General features: G+C 47.4%; 1 protein-coding gene across 14 annotated transcripts in view; it reads right to left on the reverse strand.

Annotated features, from left to right (window-relative positions):
• Positions 1–17,544, reverse strand: part of Zfp536 (zinc finger protein 536) — a 456,017-nt gene that overhangs the window by 157,544 nt on the left and 280,929 nt on the right. For 13 of the 14 annotated variants that reach the window (XM_017322241.2, XM_017322250.2, XM_017322245.2 and 10 more), the window contains one exon: positions 3,715–5,283. In XM_017322241.2, the coding sequence (XP_017177730.1) occupies positions 3,715–5,283 (1,569 nt within the window). Of the gene's footprint in view, positions 1–3,542; positions 5,284–17,544 lie in introns of those variants that run through there. The other variant, NM_172385.2, reaches the window with a different exon arrangement.

A 17,544-nucleotide genomic window follows, 5' to 3' on the forward strand; every position in this document is an offset into this window, starting at 1 on the left:
GTGCCCACATTCCTGGGATGCAACCAGGTCTTTAGCATTTCTATGCAGCAATGTCCAGGTGCAGACTCAACACAGCTCGGCTGTGCCTCTCACACTCTCCTGCATCAGCTCCTCAAGCTGTACCAGGAGCCTGCCTCCCCTGCCTGCCAGTGGATGGACATGGCTCTAGTCCTCTGTACCCCCCACCCCCACACACACACATTTAAATACTGATGTGAGAAGCTCATTCCATTGCAAAGCAAGGTCAAATCCACTCTAACAATACAAAGGACATATCAAGGCTCTCCGGTGGCACTCCTTTGCCCTTTTTACACTGTACAGCAGAATAAGAGAGTATGGGACGTGCCTGGATCCTGACACTCACCTCCAGAAGCAAAAGTTTTGGCTAGACTAAGATGTCCTTTAACAAGACCAGACCAGTGGGACCTGACCCTCTCTAATAGCAACTTAATAAATCATCTTCCAACTGACTCTGAGATGACTCAGGATCTCCCACAGGATCATCTGTAACAAGTCCCTGACACGCTGATATACCAGCCTTTAAGCAAGGTTCTTTTGAAAAGTTATCATCTTGTCTTCTACATGGGCTGTGCTATGGGACTCATCACCCAAGAGGATGGATGGAGTAACCTCTCCATCAGCTTGCTCTCCTGCATCCAGGTCAGAATGTATTAGCTATAAATGGCTAGTGCACACAGGCCAGGACCTAACACCCGGGGTATAGGACTAACATTCTAAGAGTTAGGAGGCAGCAGTGCGGCAACTAACATATCAACCTGGGTGTACAACTTTCAACACACAGTCCTACATATAACAGGAGAGAAGACTGCTGGTGGGTAAGAGAGGGAGGGGTTCCTGAGTTCTGTATGGGTCTATATGATGCAGGCAAATTTTTACAGATTGCTTTCCAAGTACTTTTAAGAGAAGAGAGTTCTTCCTTATACAGAAGAACTTCAGTTACAGCCACTAGAGTTTCTAGGGGCATCGGGCAGGATTCTAGGCCTACTTAACAGATGAAATGAGGCCCTAAACTCTGAGATAAGCAATCTTGGAATAAGGCATTGGTTTGGCAAAGCCCGGCTCTGTGAGGAAGACTATCTGTTGATTGGATGGACCTGTTTGCCGAGTCACATCTACTTTAAGTGGGGCAGAGAAGAGGTAAAGGGTGGGGGTGTTTTAGGCCATGTGCCTTGAAGCTGGTGGTCATCTGTAGCTTACAATATGCAAACTGTTCCGTGCAAGAGAGAAAAAAACTAGACTGAGGAGGGAAAAATAATGTTTGTTTCTTTCTGAAATATCAGTTCTTAGCCAAAATGACAACTGCTTTTCTGGGTCCTACACCCTACCACACCCATCAAGAACAGGAGATTATAATTAATTATGCTGGGCCTGATGCCTGGGAACCACAAGACAAGAAGAGCCATCCCACCTGCTACCAAACCACTGCAGAAGCTTCTAGAAGAAATGGAGCCAAATGAAATACAGAAGCGATATGCTCTGAAAATAGACGGCCAGTGGCCGGACTGAGGTTTGGTATTTTAGAGCTGGATCCTTGGCTGGGGGAAGCTATCAGGAAGCCTTCCTCTCTTGCTGGTCCGAGGGTCTTCATGTACTTAAAAAGAGAGGGGCCGTGGTTTGCCTTCCAAACCATGTGGTTTGTCCTTCTAGCCAAACGCGGTTTGCCTAGGGACTGACAAGTTGATGGAACAGTTTTGTTGCATGTACCACCATAGCAATGTTAGGTGAGTGGTGTGAGTTGATATCTGGGGAAGGCATCCGAACTCCTGCCATTTCTACAAGTGTCTCGGGACATCAGAAGCTCCCTTCCTCTGCTGCCCTCTCCACCCACTGCCCGATGCAAAGAGACATCACTGGACAAACTCAAGGAAGATGGCTCAAGGCAGGCAGCCTTTCTTCCATGGATAGGAAGATGGGGAAATTAATGGGGGTAATGTGAGCTCATTTCAATGATAATGAGCTTATGTACATGCCAGGGTTTGATCCTTTCTGATGCGTAGATTCCTGGCAGGAACCATGATCCTATGTAGGTAATCAAAAGAACTGAAAATAGACTTAAAAAAAATCCTCAAACAACAACAATACGTATAAAACCACCCCAACCAAACTTGAAACAAATGAAAGAAAAAGACTTAAATACCATTCTCTGCAGAAGGAAGATGGGATATTGGACAGACATAAATCCCTTTTCTTCTTCTTTTAAAAATTGTTTTTAACAGCTTCGAGAGTAATGAATCGTACGTGGCTAAAAATAGAGCCGGGGTACTGGCTAATGGGACCTCGGGAGTCATTCATATAAGAAACCATCGATATTTTTTTGAGCTGTCATAAATCCATTTAGTGATTTTTGACCATTCAAAAAGGTATTTCTGACTGCTTGATCCACTTCTTAGTGAATTAGGGAATGACAGGAAAAACAAAAGGAAATTTATCGATTTAGATTATAAGCAGCCTGGCTTCATGATTTCCGCTCTGTGCTGAAGGAATCAGGATGTGAGGTTTAGAAAGCTCCCCTGTGCCCACCATTCCCTCCTTTCCTTCCTTCCACGAAAGAAGAAGGGGAAGATCTCAGAAATTTGTTCAAGAATTCTATGGTTAAGTCCCATGCCGCTCTCAGTCTCTCGTGGGATCCCTGGGCCAGGAGCTGCTCTCTGCAGATCAGACTCCACACAGGAACAGGGATGTGATGGTCCCTGTCCCCGCCCCTCCCAATACCCATTTGGTCCCACTCAGGTTTAGGATTGTGCTTTGAAAAAAATCTAGAATTACCATGGGGTAATAGGATTCTTGAAGGAAAGCAGAGGCTGCTGACTTACAGGATCGGACAGGCATAAATTTAAGACACATAGGGTCACCACACTGCTGATCAGACACTTCACAATGCAGGCTTCTTGTTAGGATGACAGACAGACAGATTGGGCAGACAGACAGACAGACAGACAGAACAGACCAGACAGACAGACAGAGACAGAAGGCAACAACGGCAGAAGGCCAACGTCACAGTAACTGCCATTTGATATGTCACAGGTGAGTCACAAACACCCCAAAGCCATCTCCCTAACTTGGAGAGAGAGCCCCTTGCTACGCTGTGTTAGTGTGATGATTTTTAGTATCCTCTAGGTCAGTGACAAGAACGAGGGCAAGTGGACTCTGCTTGGCAGAGCAGTGGGAGACTTTCTCTCTCTAGGCATTGGTTTGGTTTGGTTTTTGTTTTTGTTTTTTGAATGAGTTAAAATATTGGGAAGCTTGCAAGTCACCATATCTGTTTGTTTTTTGTTTTTTGTTTTTTGTTTTTTTTTTAGGTGAACTTTCTTCCCCTCCTCAACTTATGGATGAAAAGTAAGAGGGGAGTCCACACTTTGAGATACTGTCTCCTTCCCATGCCTTCTGTATGGGTGTCACACAGAAAGTCAGACCCCAAAAGTACACGTTTCAAAACGGAACGAAACTGGACTTTCGTGATTGTCTATACTGTATATACAGCATTGGCTTTTGCTTTTTTCTTTCTTTCTTTCTTTTCTTTTCATATTTCTTTTTAAAGATTTAGTTTAAGTTTTGCTAGTGGGTATATCACCCCCATTTTGTTGTTGGATTTACTTTTTGTTTTTGTTTTTGTTTTTTGTTTTTTTGGATGCACAATTTAGCAGTGACGTTTTTGTGGGAAATGAACTGAAGGAAGAGGATTCTAAAACTTACCACACAAGTCTGGCCTCTTGATACATCCAGAATTTGCTGTGCTGCTAGCAAGCCCGTTAAAGGCTGCTAAGCCATCGGCGCTGTAGGCCCTGAGGACCGACAGCATGCTCATAGGTTTCTCCAAGCCCGGGGGACCCCGCTCTGGTTTGGGCAGCCCCGCCGAGGGGTCCTGGGCAGGAAGGAGGCCTGGGCTGTGCCACTGTTCCTCGGCTGCTTGGGCTAAAGGTGAGACCAGTCCCTGGATGGGCTGCGGGGCGCCTGGGGACAGCAGGCTGTCGCCGCCCTCACTGCTGCCATCCTTGCTGAGAGCAGACAGAGGCTTGCTCGTCATTTCTGGTTCGGTGTCTAGCTCCTCGTCCTCATTGTTTTCTCCCTTGGAGGAGTCCATGTCCTCGGAGGAGGCAATATCTGAGAGGTCATCAGTAGTGTTTTTGTTCGTGGTTTCCGGGATCAGGATAGGGGCGTCGTCATCTGGGTGGGTTTTCCCCTCGGTGTTCTTGTTGAGGCAGGAGCCCGGGGCCCCTGAGCCAACCATAGCGGGGTAAACGCCAAACTGTTTGTAGAAGTCAGATGGAAAGGTACAAAAGGCAGGGTCCATGTGGTTGGGCCACTGACCACTCTTCGGGTCCCCTAGAGTCTCTTTGGCTGGCCCTTGGGCCAACTTCTCAGGAGCAGAGTCGAGCACACCAACAGCGCTAGGAAGGGCCATCTCTTTGTTTGACTGTAGGGAAGGCAGTACAGAGACCTTGCTGGCCTCCCGCCCCTGCTCTTTGCAGTTGACTGTCACCCCTGTGGGGTGATCTTTGCGTTTTGCTCTGCCTAGGTGGTTGGCCTGGAGGTGAAGGGCCATCAGCTCCATGGACGAGGTGGTGAAAGCGCAGAACAAGCAGCCGTGCCACGCGATGCTGTCTTGCACGGTCACGGAGGAGCCAGGGAGAGTGGGGGCGTCTGGCCGCACGGACAAGTCCAGAGGTTCGTACTGAGACTTCTCAGACTTTCGCTGGGAGGGCTTCATGCTTGCTTTCTCCTCTCCACCCTCTGCAGTATGGGCTTTCATGGGATGGGCATCAGACGGGACCTTGTCCTTTGTGTCCTTTTTCTTCAAAGAGCTGAGGACAAAGCTGTCCATGAAGGCCTGCAGGGACCCTTGGAAATTCACACCGTTGCTCACGATGTTTTGATAAGCTCTTCCGATCTCCGAGTAGTGGGAGCTTTTGGAAGGAAGGTCGGAGCCTTTTAGGGCATCTGAAGACAGCTCTGAGGGCATGCCAGTGGCCTGCCCTGAATGATCTCCGGAGGAGAGCATGCCGGCTGTCCACTGCTGAGAGGCGGGACCACCTCGGAAGTCGATTCCGGGGAGACCCTTAAAAGCCCCTCGAAGGATGTCCGGCCTGATGAACATAGGCGCTTTGCTAGAGGTCTCATCCTTGTGCTCCTGGTTCGGGGGCTGTCCTGACAGGGGCCCGGCTCCATTCTGCCGCTCCCGATGGTGTCTCTCCAGGTGATACTTCAGGGACGCTGACTGGGTGCCAGCATAGTCACAGTGAGGACACTTATAGGGCTTCTCACCTGCAAGATATCGATGGAAGAGAAAACCAAGTGTTTGTCACATTTTTTGGAGTGCAGAACAAGGCTAGAAGGATCAACATTTGTTCTTTGAAACAAAGCAGCCCAAACTAATAATTAGCTAGAGAACGACTATTTTTTAATAGAAGAATAATTTGTGCTCTTAAGCTTTTTAATGATTTTGTACCATTGGGGACTATTGAGGGATGACACACTATCTACACACAATTAGCTATCTTTTTCTTTATCTAACATGTGAGAACGGCTGTAGATTTAAAGGCTATGATTATGAAAATTAAGCATAATAATTTCGACCACAGTGATCATTAAAAGTAGAAGTTTAAAGAGACAGAGTACGTAACAAATGAGTGGCTGTGAGTATTTTGTGTATACAAGAGCTCTAGAATTTGTTTAAATTATACACATGGAAACCATTTTTAAACCTAAAAATTCTATGGCACTGTTACGCAAGACTGAAATGAATGATTTAAGCCTTGCTCCACAGTAAATCATGGATATAATTAGCAAATGGCATTCCGCACAAGCAATTCATCATTATTTGGAGGGCACCATTCCAGACGGGCTCTGATATCTGCAGACCTACTGCATTGTCTCTAAATAAAGAACTATAAATACCGATTCTATAAAATATTAATATCATTACAGTGCACTGGGATGGCAGGATGTAAAGACATATTGTTAAGATGAAAAGCAGCCGATAAAACTTAAGAGAAAAAGGACTAATAAAAAGGCACAGAGTATATTTAGTTTCTGGATTTGAAATTAACATTATCTACTGGTCTTTGTCGAGCCTAAAATTTGCACTAATGGTGGTCCTGACGCTGAGGTAGTGTGCTGTGTAATTTACCTGTAATGGGTGCTTTCTGGAGAACAAAAATAGCTTTAAAGTGTGTTTTGGAACATATAAGATTATTTTCATGAATTAAATATTTATCTGAATCCAGCACTCAACTTCTATTGTTCTTTGTGTGATGGAGAGAGAGTCCCTTAACAGACAACTTACATGGAGGGTAGAGGAGGACGTCAACAGATGTGGATTTAAACACATTCCAAGGATTTGCTAGCAATCCTGGCTCTGCTCTAGACTTTGCACCCAGAAAGCTCTGGGGAAGAGAGAGGCTGTAGTGATAGCTTTAAACTTCAGTCCTCTGAACAACAACAACAAAAAATCTACAGTGGCTTCTTACCCCCCGCCACACACACACACACACACACACACACACACACACACACACACACCTATTCCCATCACCTTGTCCTGTTTCCTATTGTCAAACATCTAGAAAGCCAGGCTAAGCTGGTGGGTGGATGCTCTGAAGGCATTTCACTGCATCTAGTCTTGGGTATATTATGCATCGAGTCTCATCCTCAAAGCAGAGGTGTGTTTGGGGGCTCATTTAGAACAGAAACACAGGCAGCCCAGGTGCTGAGCTAGGGATACCTTCCTGCACCCGTGGGCTGTGTACTCAACTTAAGGGACACTTTACCCCACACATTCAAATGAGGGTACCAAGAACTCTTTTTTTGGTTGGTTGGTTGGTTGGTTGGTTGGTTGGTTTTTTTGTTGTTGGTCGTTGTTTTTCAAGACAGGGTATCCCTGTATAGCCCTGGCTGTCCTGGAACTCACTTTGTAGACCAGGCTGGCCTCGAACTCAGAAATCTGCCTCTGCCTCCCGAGTGATGCATTCTCACAAGTGGCTAAGGCCTTGGGTATGTCTGTGCTCTTTGGGTCTATTTTTTTTCCACAGCTGTCTCGGCTACATCAAAACTATAAGCATGGGGCTGGAGAGATGCCTTAGCAGTTAAAAAGTACTGGATGCTCTCCCAGGAGATCTGGGTTAGGTTCCCAGCATCCACGTGGTGACTTGCTGTCATCATAACTCCAGTTAGGATGCCCTCTTCTGGCCTCTGTGGGCATTGCATGCGCATGGCACACGGATGCACATGCAGACAAACACATTCATATATATATATATATAATAAAAATAAATAGATCTTTTAAAATCTGTAGACATAAAGTGGCAGACTTTACAAAGACCATTTTCTGACTTTGAGATTCAGGTAGCCCTGAAGCATGAGCAGGGATGCACTGGAAATATAAAGTGCAATTAATCAGTTGATGTCCCGGCTTGACTCATTTGCCTGGAAGCCTAGCAGCTAGCTAGGTGTAATAAGGGCGTAGGCATGCAAAACATATCTAGAGCACCATACTACAGACCCAGGATTCTGACTGAGAGGTCAGTGCAGACGGGGTAAGAGAGTTCAGAATGTGGACAGCCACAGAAGGGAGACCAGCAGGTACCTGAGAGGATCAAGCTGCTGTTCATAAGAGGACCTGGAAGTGATTGAGTGCCTCTGACAAAGGGTCTATAGAAAAAGCATGGGCTTTTGTTAGCAGATGGCAGGAGAATGCAGCTTTGACTCAGGCCTGAGACGGGCAAGGCAGGACCACAGAGACATACAGGGGCTATGCGGTTTATTCTTCCCAGGGCTACATGTTTGAACTGCACACTGGGGTGTTGGTTCTCAGTCAACGCTGTGCAAGACAAATGGTGGGGAGTCAGTGGAGGCTCCGGTTCTGGGTCCCCCAGTCTGGGATGGGGACCAGGGGTTGGTGTTTCTTCAAAGTGTTGCTAGCATGTGATTCTGGTGTGCATACTCACCGTGAGGACTCCTCTTTGCAAAAACCAACATGGGAGGCCTTAACAGGGTTTCTGGCTCCCCAAATTCTGAACTAAGAGGCCTAAAAGTACCAGCAGGGCTCTTGATCCTTCCAAAGTCCCCGGGTGTTTTTCTGCATCGCCTGCATGGGGACCATGGTAGTTTCCCTGAGCAACACCTCCCAAGCAAGAGCTGTGACACAGCCTGCACAGGAGACAAACTAAACACCAGGCTTCTCTGTGCTCTGCTGGACATGGGATCCTGTCTTGGGACATCCGCTCCCTCAGCCTGTGAGATGTTAGAGGCCCCTGCAGCTTCATCTTCATTCTCAACTCACACTAAGCCTCTAGAAGGGGCCAGAGATGTGTGTGTATGCACACACCTGTCCGGAAAAGTGCAAGTTTGGACATACACATCTAAATGAATAAATGTATGAGTAAACACTTCTTTCCTCTGAGCACCCTAACTGGCCCTGAGGTAAAGAGGCAAAGACCAGACCCCTCCCCTTGCTCTCAGGAAAGACGTCACATGCATTGTCTCACACACAGCCAAGACAGCATCTCTAAACTTCAGAAGAGCCCTTGGCTTGCTCTGGTCCCACGACAGAGAAGGTATTGCTAGAAACTGGAATGGTCCACTTAAATGCTAGAATCTTACTAGGCCAAAGACTAAAGAGCTTCCTCTTGCATTTTCCTTTCCTTTCTGTTCCTTTTCTTTTCTATTAACTTTTATTGCCGTAAGTATGTGTGTGCACCCAGGTGAGTGCAGGACCCCAGGAGGCCTGAGGCCTAGAATCCCCTGAAAATCAAATCATAGGCAGTTGTGAACTGTCGGATGGGTGCTTGGAATCAAACGTGGCTCCTCTGAAAGAGCAGCAGAGCACTCCTATACACTTGGCCGTCTCTCTAGTCCCTTCCTCGGGGTTTTTCAAGCACAGTTTTGGCTGCACAGGTTCAGGAAGCCCTCCACCCACCTTTACCCTCTTACAGAGCTGTCTCTTCTCACTCTCTGCAGCTCCGTAACCTGAATGGGTCCTAAAGGGCTTTTGTTTGTGTGGGCACTTTTTGCCTCCCCACCAAGTAAGTACTTCAGACTGAAGATGGGGTGAACCTTAAAGAAAAAAAAAAGCCTCTTGATTTAAGTGTTTTCATAGTTTCTAAGTCGTTTGGAAACCCTGAGTCCCAATCCTCTGGTGTGCTGATTTCTTTTCTGCTCCCTGGGCTTCTTCTGAGAGGCAGACCTAGGAGAGTGCCATGGGGGGGGGGGGGCTAGAGAACCTTGGGCTTCATGTCCCACTGGAAGCATCCCAGCTGTTCCCATGCATTATTTTTTCTCCCAAAGGATGCATTTGGACGTGCTCAGGAGGCAAACTTTGCACAACATTGGCCTGGATGAAGTCGGGTAAAAAAATGGCAAGGAAGTCGTATCAGCAAGTTTAGCAATTTGGAGGAGTGGTAAAGGTCCTTTCTCTGTTTGGCCAGCAAACAAATGCTGAGTCCACCTGTACTGAACGAATGGCTTCATGGTCAAAAATCACCATGTCTGGACACATTCTTCCAGCCTGGCTCCCTGGGCTGGCTGTGACAAGCTCCAAGCTGCAGACGTGCAGAATTCTGCACAAAGCCAGGCAACAGGTTTGCCTAGTTTCTCCTAACTTATTGCTGACTCTGTCAGAGACTTGGAAAGCCATCCCCTGTGCAGCTGGGTGGCACAGGTAACCTCAGACCTTGTCAGGAGCTCTGTCTAGTTGAATGATTGTCTACTTAAGCCACAAAATGAGTCTAACTCTCCTCAGGGAATCCCTCAGACTGCCCCAGGCTTTGCTGGGGGTTGAGTCCTCCAGTCACCTCCATGATGTGTGGGATTCTCGGACCTGGCATCTGCTTGTTGTATGCCTCCTGAGCACAGGAAGCAGTGGTGAGGGGATGAAGGCTTCTTGTGGAGACCAGCATCCACTCAGCTTTAACCCTCTGAGAGATCCCGAGTCTCTGTTTTTCTAGGAAAACGTTCCTATTCGGATGGTCACGTATCTACCTTCATGTATGTGCTACCATCTCATTTTAGAACTTTGGACACCCCGAGGCCATGCTACCCTGGCTGGAAGAATGGATCTAGAACAGGAAGCTAGTTCAAAACTTGTGCTTAGTACAAAGATGTCCAAGACCAGGCTATCCACCTACTGTGGGGTGGGCGGGGTTGGGGAGGTAAGAACATTAATGACCCTCTTGCAACATTTTTAAAGGAATACAATGTAGGCCCATACAATATATTTTTAGAAAAGAATTTGGCTAGAAAAGACATAATATTTGTTTTTAAAAATGTAAGCAGTTCAACATTTTGGTGAATTAATGAACATATAGGAAACATCTTAAAATTCAGCCAACTTTTCACCAGTGTGTAGCATGAAGTATATATTCAATTTTGGAGCCTCATTTATAACCTCCTCCTAATCATTAGACTTGGGCCAGGTTGTTCAATCACTTCTTAATACTCATTGTACCATGGTCTTTTTTTTTAAATAATATTTTCAATATAAGGTCTCTCTGTGTGGCCCATACTGGCCTTGAACTCATGACACCCCTCAGCTCCCAAGCGCTACACTAACAAGTATGCACGATACCCAGAATAATGGTAGCTTTTATAAATGATTTTCTGTCTGTCTGTCTGTCTGTCTGACTACTGTCTATCCATTCTCCTCCTCCTTCTTCTCCTCCTCCTCCTCCTCCTCCTTCTTTTGCTAAATTTCTAAGAGTGTTTCCACTTTTAATCAAGTAACTGACTATTCTCTGGTATTGCAACCTTTTTCAGATATTTATTTAGTCTTCTTACATGTCTTTACTTAGTTAATACCAGGAGAGATAAATACGGTGGTGCCTTTGCAGCGAAGCTTCAGTACATTAATATAAATTGTACACTAATTCCCCCAAAGCATATATACGTTGTAAACCTGAAGACTTCTCACACAGCTGCTTATTGCTAAACACTGCCTTGTCCAGAAGGGGACAATCTGTGTCTCTAATTGCTGTCACTGAAGCCGAGATTCATTATGTGACTTTCCCATTAAAATGTGAGCATTAATTTGTATAATGAAATATCACCCACTGCAGTGTTCATTAGCCATGCCCTACTGTATACGCCACATTGTTAGCTACCTAGAAACTGTAGTTAATTTCACTAATGGATATTTCCCTACTTAGTGTTTGCTAGAAAATTTATACTGTAACATTACCTCTTAAACTTTTAAGGAAATTTAAATTCAATCAATTATTTTCCACAAAAGTTTGGGATGTCATTAAAGGCAGGAAAAGCAGGCATGAGGGACGTCTCGGGAACAAAGTGAGCTTTTAGTTTGTCTTAGAGGTAGGAAAACGGCATTTTAGCTCCAAACAAAAAGAAAAAAGGAGACGTCTTCTTGTGGAGACACTGTTTCCCTTTTTCATCATGGCTCAGATGGCCGTTCTAGGGTGAAGGATGACAGCAGACACTCCCCTGCTGGGGGAGGAGATAGAAAGAGCACACCCAGCTAATCCAGCTTGCTCTGGGATGTCATATGTGTGTGGTGTGTTACATCAGCTGGTTAGCTAGTGGAGCCAAAGGAAAATGGAAGCCACTGGCATCCAAGGCCACGGTGGGACTCAGGATGCCACTGCGGGGCGGGGCAGGGCGGGGGGGGGGGGCTTCCATCATGGGTCCCGTGAAAAGCAGCCCATGGTGTAGACACACACTCGAAGACATGCCACAGTGATTCCCTACAGCAAGCATGACATTCAAGCAATGAACAGTATTAATGCTGAGCCGTGAGCGAAGGGAAGACTTTGGAATGTGATAGACAGTTCAAGAAAACAGCCTCGGTTAGCCTAGCAGCTACAGGCTGGAAGCATCGAGCCCTGAGCCTCAGTTTCCTTTCCTGCTATAGGGTAGCAGTAGGAAACCTGGTCCCCAACATGCTGGGAGACTCAGCAGCAAAGCAGTATACAGAACTTAGCCCTACATGGCAAGCTCAGAGAGTGTACCGGCTGGTGGCTGTCCTGCATAGACAGCCCAGTAACCCAGCAAGATGGTTCTCCTGTTCCTACGGACCTAACACCCTTAAGAGAGTCATAAGGGAGAGATCTCCCACTATTCTCTGAGGTTCTTTGTGAAAGGGACATCTCATGCCTCGTGACTAATGTTGTCAAGGACAAGGGTGGGTTCTCCTTGTACCCCACCCAGCCAGTTTCAGTCTCTATGTCACAGAAGCATCTGGGCGGTGGTGGTGGAGGAGGGCAGCAGTGCCAGCAGGTGTGATCCAGCGACTGAGGCCTAGGCTGCCTGACTACATCCAAGGGCCCTGCATAGCCACCCTAGGCTTCCCAGTGCACCCCTTAGAAGAAGTCCTTACTCACTTGGGGATGAGAACCAACGTGCCCAGCACATCACCACCAGACTAATAAACCACCCACATTACTTGAGAGAGGAAAGGAACAAATAAGATTTATTTTTAATTAGTTGCTGAACTTTAGGGCCTCCAAGTCTTCACAAGTGAGGCTGCTGATTACAAGTCTCTGTAATGGCCACTGCTACGGCCACAACTCTTTGGTCTGGATCCACATGCAGATGCATCATGAGAGTGAATCCTACATGTTGGTCTGCGCCCCCCCACCAAAGCATGGGACGACGAACCCATCACCCACTGGGGTGGGGGCAGCTCTAGTGGCAAACTCACACCTCAGCCTCTCAAGGACCCATCAGCTCCTGCCTTCCTCCAACACGTGAAATGGGTATATTGGGTCCTTCTAATATCTGCCTGACACCCACTTTCCCAAGGTGGTGTTAGGGAAAGAGACACAGAAGAGAAGGAGTAGAGTCTGAGTGTACATGGCCAACAGTAAGATGATTAGTGAACCTCAGGGCCACCCGTGTCTCCTGTTGCATGTTAGGACTCAGTGCCAGCAGATGCATCTGCAACCACTAATGGCAAATGTTCTCTTGATCAGGGGCTGGAATAGCCACATATCTGGTTTAGAGTTATTCTGGGTACGTCTGTGATTGTTTCTGGATGTTTAACCTGGACTTTGTAGATTGGGGAGACTGCTCTCCCCGGTATGCGTGGGTCTCCTCCAAGCGAGTGGAAAAGGCAGGGAATTTGCTCTCTCTGTTGGCTGTCTCTGAGCTAGGGAATCTGTTTGTCTCAGGCATCTGGGTCAGACTTGGATGGGGACGTACAGAGTTGGCTCTCCTGGGTCTCTGGATAGTTAACTGCAGATCTTGGGACATCCCAGATTCTATAATGATGACATGAGTCAATCTTCTATTGATCTCTCTCTCTCTCTCTCTCTCTCTCTCTCTCTCTCTCTCTCACACACACACACACACACACACACACACACAGAGAGAGAGAGAGAGAGAGAGAGAGAGAGAGAGAGAGAGAGAAAGAGAGAGAGAGATGTTTAGACAGGTGTGCCATCAGTCAACTTCATCCCCATGAGAACCCCCATGGCACAGTGAACTTACACAGACCCAAATGGTAATAGTCTGTCCCTTGACAGGTTGTCTGTGGAGGCAAGAGACATGGGAAACACAAGATGTATGGAAATGCTGTCTGTAATAGCCGGGGCTCAGTGATAAGCACTTGCTTAGCATGCATGAGGCTGCAAGCTCAATCCCCACTGCTGAGGGGAAAGAACGGCAAAGCGCAGTCCTTTACAGTCTGACCATGACTTCTTGGAGTCCTGAACGGGGCGGTGAGTCCATTTACACTTCTGGTGCCACAGAAATAAAATATGCTCTCGGTGTTACAACGCCACCAGGTCACAGGACTCTTCAGCTGCATTATAATCTTCTTTCCTTAGGCAGAGTCCCACTGTGTAAGCCGGGCTGGCCTTGAAGCTGGCTCACCTCAAACTCATGACACTGCCTCAGCCTCTCCACTATAAGCCTCTGTCACCATCCAGTTTGCCACTGACAGAAGGCCAGTGTGCTATGTACAATTATACACATGGGTTCTGTTGCTCTAAAGACCGCTGACTGATTCACGCTCCCTACAGCCTGTGCGCTCTGGCTCTGGATTCAAGTCTGTGGCCCTTGAGCAACAGAAGGGAAATTGTCCATGCATGGGTGGTCAGGCCATCACGTCTTAACCAGCCCAGGGTAGTATACCCCAGAGCAGAACTACCCTGATTTCCACCTCCCCTAATTTGGGTGGCAAGGATGCTGCCTTTCCAGGAGCCAGACTCGGGGTAGAAGAGCGTCTCCGGGGGCTGAGTCATGCTAGGGACTCCAAAGGTCCTGAAGGTACCCCCCCCCCGTCACCCCCCAACCTCCACCAATCTGTCTGAAGCAGGGTAGGGGGTGGGCCACAGAAATGTCCTAACTCCCTGCAGGCTCGCCTCAGCACCCAGATGTTCAGAGCCGTCTGAATGCTGCTTCTACTCAGCGCCTCTCTAATAAACAGGTGTTGGGAGAAGGAGAGCAGTAATTAAGTTAATGCAGTGGAGAAAAGAAAGGAAAATGGTTTTTATCAGTCGATGTCACACGATCAAGACTTCTAATAAAGATGGAGTGGGATAGAAAAATACAGAGAATGGTCCCTCGTAGAGCTGAACCAATTAATCCGTACTCATTACACATTGGATTTTTTAAATGCCCTCATATGTGTCCCTTACCAGAGGACTTTAAGAAGGACTTGGCAGTGCATGCTCCTCTTTCATGGCCTGCTGTCCTTTGGTCATGCTGTTTAGAAGCATGGACTCCCAAGGGCAAAGTGGAAGGCAATTCACCCCAGCTCAACCGCATGAGCCCCACATGAAATCCTGTATTAACAAATAACTTGGTTTTGATTTTTTTTTTAATTACGTGTGGCATCTACGCTTCCACATTGCAGCAATGGGTGTTTACCTCGGTGATTTCCTACATGTAACACTTTCTGTTCTATTCAGACACACAAGTATAACTGCTTTTCAACTTCTTTGTTCTTAGATAAAAAGGAAATTGATCTTTATCTGGTTTCCATTCTGCTTTTTTAAACCCAGCAAATGCTGCTTCCGGGAGTGGGTGGTAGAGATGTGACGTTTCCATGGCTTCTTTCATTTTCTCCCTATGGAGGAAGTTTCTAGAATGCTGCTGCTGCTGCTGCTGCTGCTGCTGCTGCTGCTGCTGCTGCTGCTGCTGCTACTGCTGCTGCTACTGGCCCTGTCTTACCTCTATCTGATTTCTGTGATACAGAAGCCAGGGCCCAGAAACAAATGTGCCTCAAGATTTAAAGCCAGCAGCATCCACTGCATGCAGTCCCCAGACCTGCAGAAGTCCGAGTCCACATCTCCTCACATGGTAATATAGGGTTGGGTGGATCCTGGAGGCCACGCTCATCTCCATGCTGACTGGCACCAGGAGCCCTTGCTTTCTGACTCACCCTCGAACCAAGCTGCATCCTATACCCACAGGGAGCCACCTCTTCCCAGCAACCCAGCCCAGGGCTGTACATTCAAGTCAACTAAAATCAGTCACCACAAGATACCCTGGTCTGGTGTCTGTGCCACAATATACTCAGCTCTGCAGTGGCACTCACAGAGAGCTTTCATGTCCTGATAACCCCAGTGTCCCATAACTACTACCACAATTTAAGGGGTATTCTCCAACCTGAGGAGGACAGGCATGTTGCTATAACCCAAAGAAGCAAGGTGTCAGAGATGACTCCCCAGGAGCCTGGCTATTTTCCCCAATGAACTTACTACTTCATGCAATCCTGAGAGCCAGGCTCTGTTGCCCTCATTGAGACACTGCTGGACAGACAGACAGACACTTCTGTTCTCATGGAACTCATACTATAGTCAAGGAGAGAGACAAGTACAAAGTGCAAATGTGTGAGTAAGCCAGATGAGCTGCTGCGAGCTGCAGAGAATAGTGACCCAGGGAAAGGAAGAGAAGCTGGGCAAGAGCAAGAGATGCTGAGCGCGGAGCTCAGAGCCCCTCGTAGGGAAGGCTGCTCCCGGGAATGCAGTGCTGGCAGCCATGCTGTGGTGTCTGATGGATTCTCATGTCTCCTAGGTAAGGGATGGCTTTCCCTATTTACTTGGCCCTTCCAGGCCACCGTATACAGAGCAGGGGTAACAAGAGAAGCGTTGCTTCACTATTCCAGCGTGTGCTCTGTCACTCAGCCTCACATGTAACTTCAGGGTGTCCCTGTAGCTGCGGAGGTGGCTGAGCCAGGAAAGGCACTTGATGGCAAGTGTGAGGATCTGAGTTCAATCCCTGGGAACCACATGGCAGGAGAAAGCCAACTGCAGGAAGGAAGATGCTGTTCTCTGACTTCCTCGCACACGCATTCTGTGGTGTGCACATGAACACACACACACACACACACACACACATGGGGTGGGGGGAATGAATGTAAGACAAAGAATTTCAGCATGTCCTCCTCCCCATGTGTAAGGTACTCTATCAGGACCTGGGCTACAGAACTAGTGAGAAGGATGAGGCAAATGGCCACCCTCACAAGTCTGAGGTTCTGCTTAGTGGAAAACAGTACCAGTGTAAGCTGTAAGGCTCTTTCACAACGTGCTACGTTCATGACCAAAGTCAATGGTGTGGGGTGGGGGTGGGGGGGGATGTATCTTCGAAAGGCAAAGTGAGAGGTATTCTCATTTGAGCTACGTTCCTGGGACCACTAGGAAGGAGACCATCTGAGGTGGAGACGGTGGCTATGTGAAGTCCTAACAGCAGGAGCAGCTGTGCTGACTTCAGGGATAAGGTAAAGATGGCAAAGGACACGCGATGCTGAGGATGGGGAATGGTGGGAGATGGGGTCGGGGTGAGGCAGGTCAGATTGCAGCAAGAGCCTTTTAGAAGAGCAGTCTCAAAACATCCCTCTGTTACGATTTGGATGTGAATGTCCCCTTACAGTCTCTTTGGCGTTGTTCTGGAAGGCTGCAGACAGAACCTTTGGGACACAGGACTGGCTAATGTGCGAGTGAACCTGCTTCCGGCTGGAGCTCTCTTGCTTCCTGCCTGCTGAGGTGGGGACAGGCTCTCCCTGCCACCCGAGACAGAGCTGTCGACTATTGTGACATCCCTTCTAAGAGGGGCTGTATCCTTTGAACCAGGAGCCAAATCAGGTCTCTCCTCTTTTATACTCATGCGGTCTTGGCACTCAAAAAAAGCGACTAGCATGTGACCTTCAGTGACCCCCAAGAAACATGCTCCAAGTCTGGTGGGGCTGTGGCTATGCTCACTACACCTCGGCTACTGGTGACAAAGAGGCCACGTACTGCCAGGGTTCCCTATGGTGTCAGAGTTTGGGCACCAGTTAAGAAGCCAGTTGAGGGGGACGAGCTCCTCATCCTTAAGATACACACAAGACTTGTATACAGTAGCTGCTTCTGCCCATCCAGGAGCAGTTATTGATTCTGCGGGAAATAGAACACAATTATTTTTGAAAATAGATGGCATATTTGTCTATCTTCTGCAGCAGCTCATACTCCAATAGATAAAGTGTCAGGAGAAAAATCAAAGAAAATGGAGGTGTCCATGACTCAGATAGATTTTTTTTTATATTGGCAATACACAAACAACTAGCAGAAAGGCTAAAATGAAGTTTAAAAAAAA

Source organism: Mus musculus, chromosome 7 (assembly GCF_000001635.26).
Source record: "Mus musculus strain C57BL/6J chromosome 7, GRCm38.p6 C57BL/6J".
In the NCBI taxonomy this organism is placed as follows: domain Eukaryota; kingdom Metazoa; phylum Chordata; class Mammalia; order Rodentia; family Muridae; genus Mus; species Mus musculus.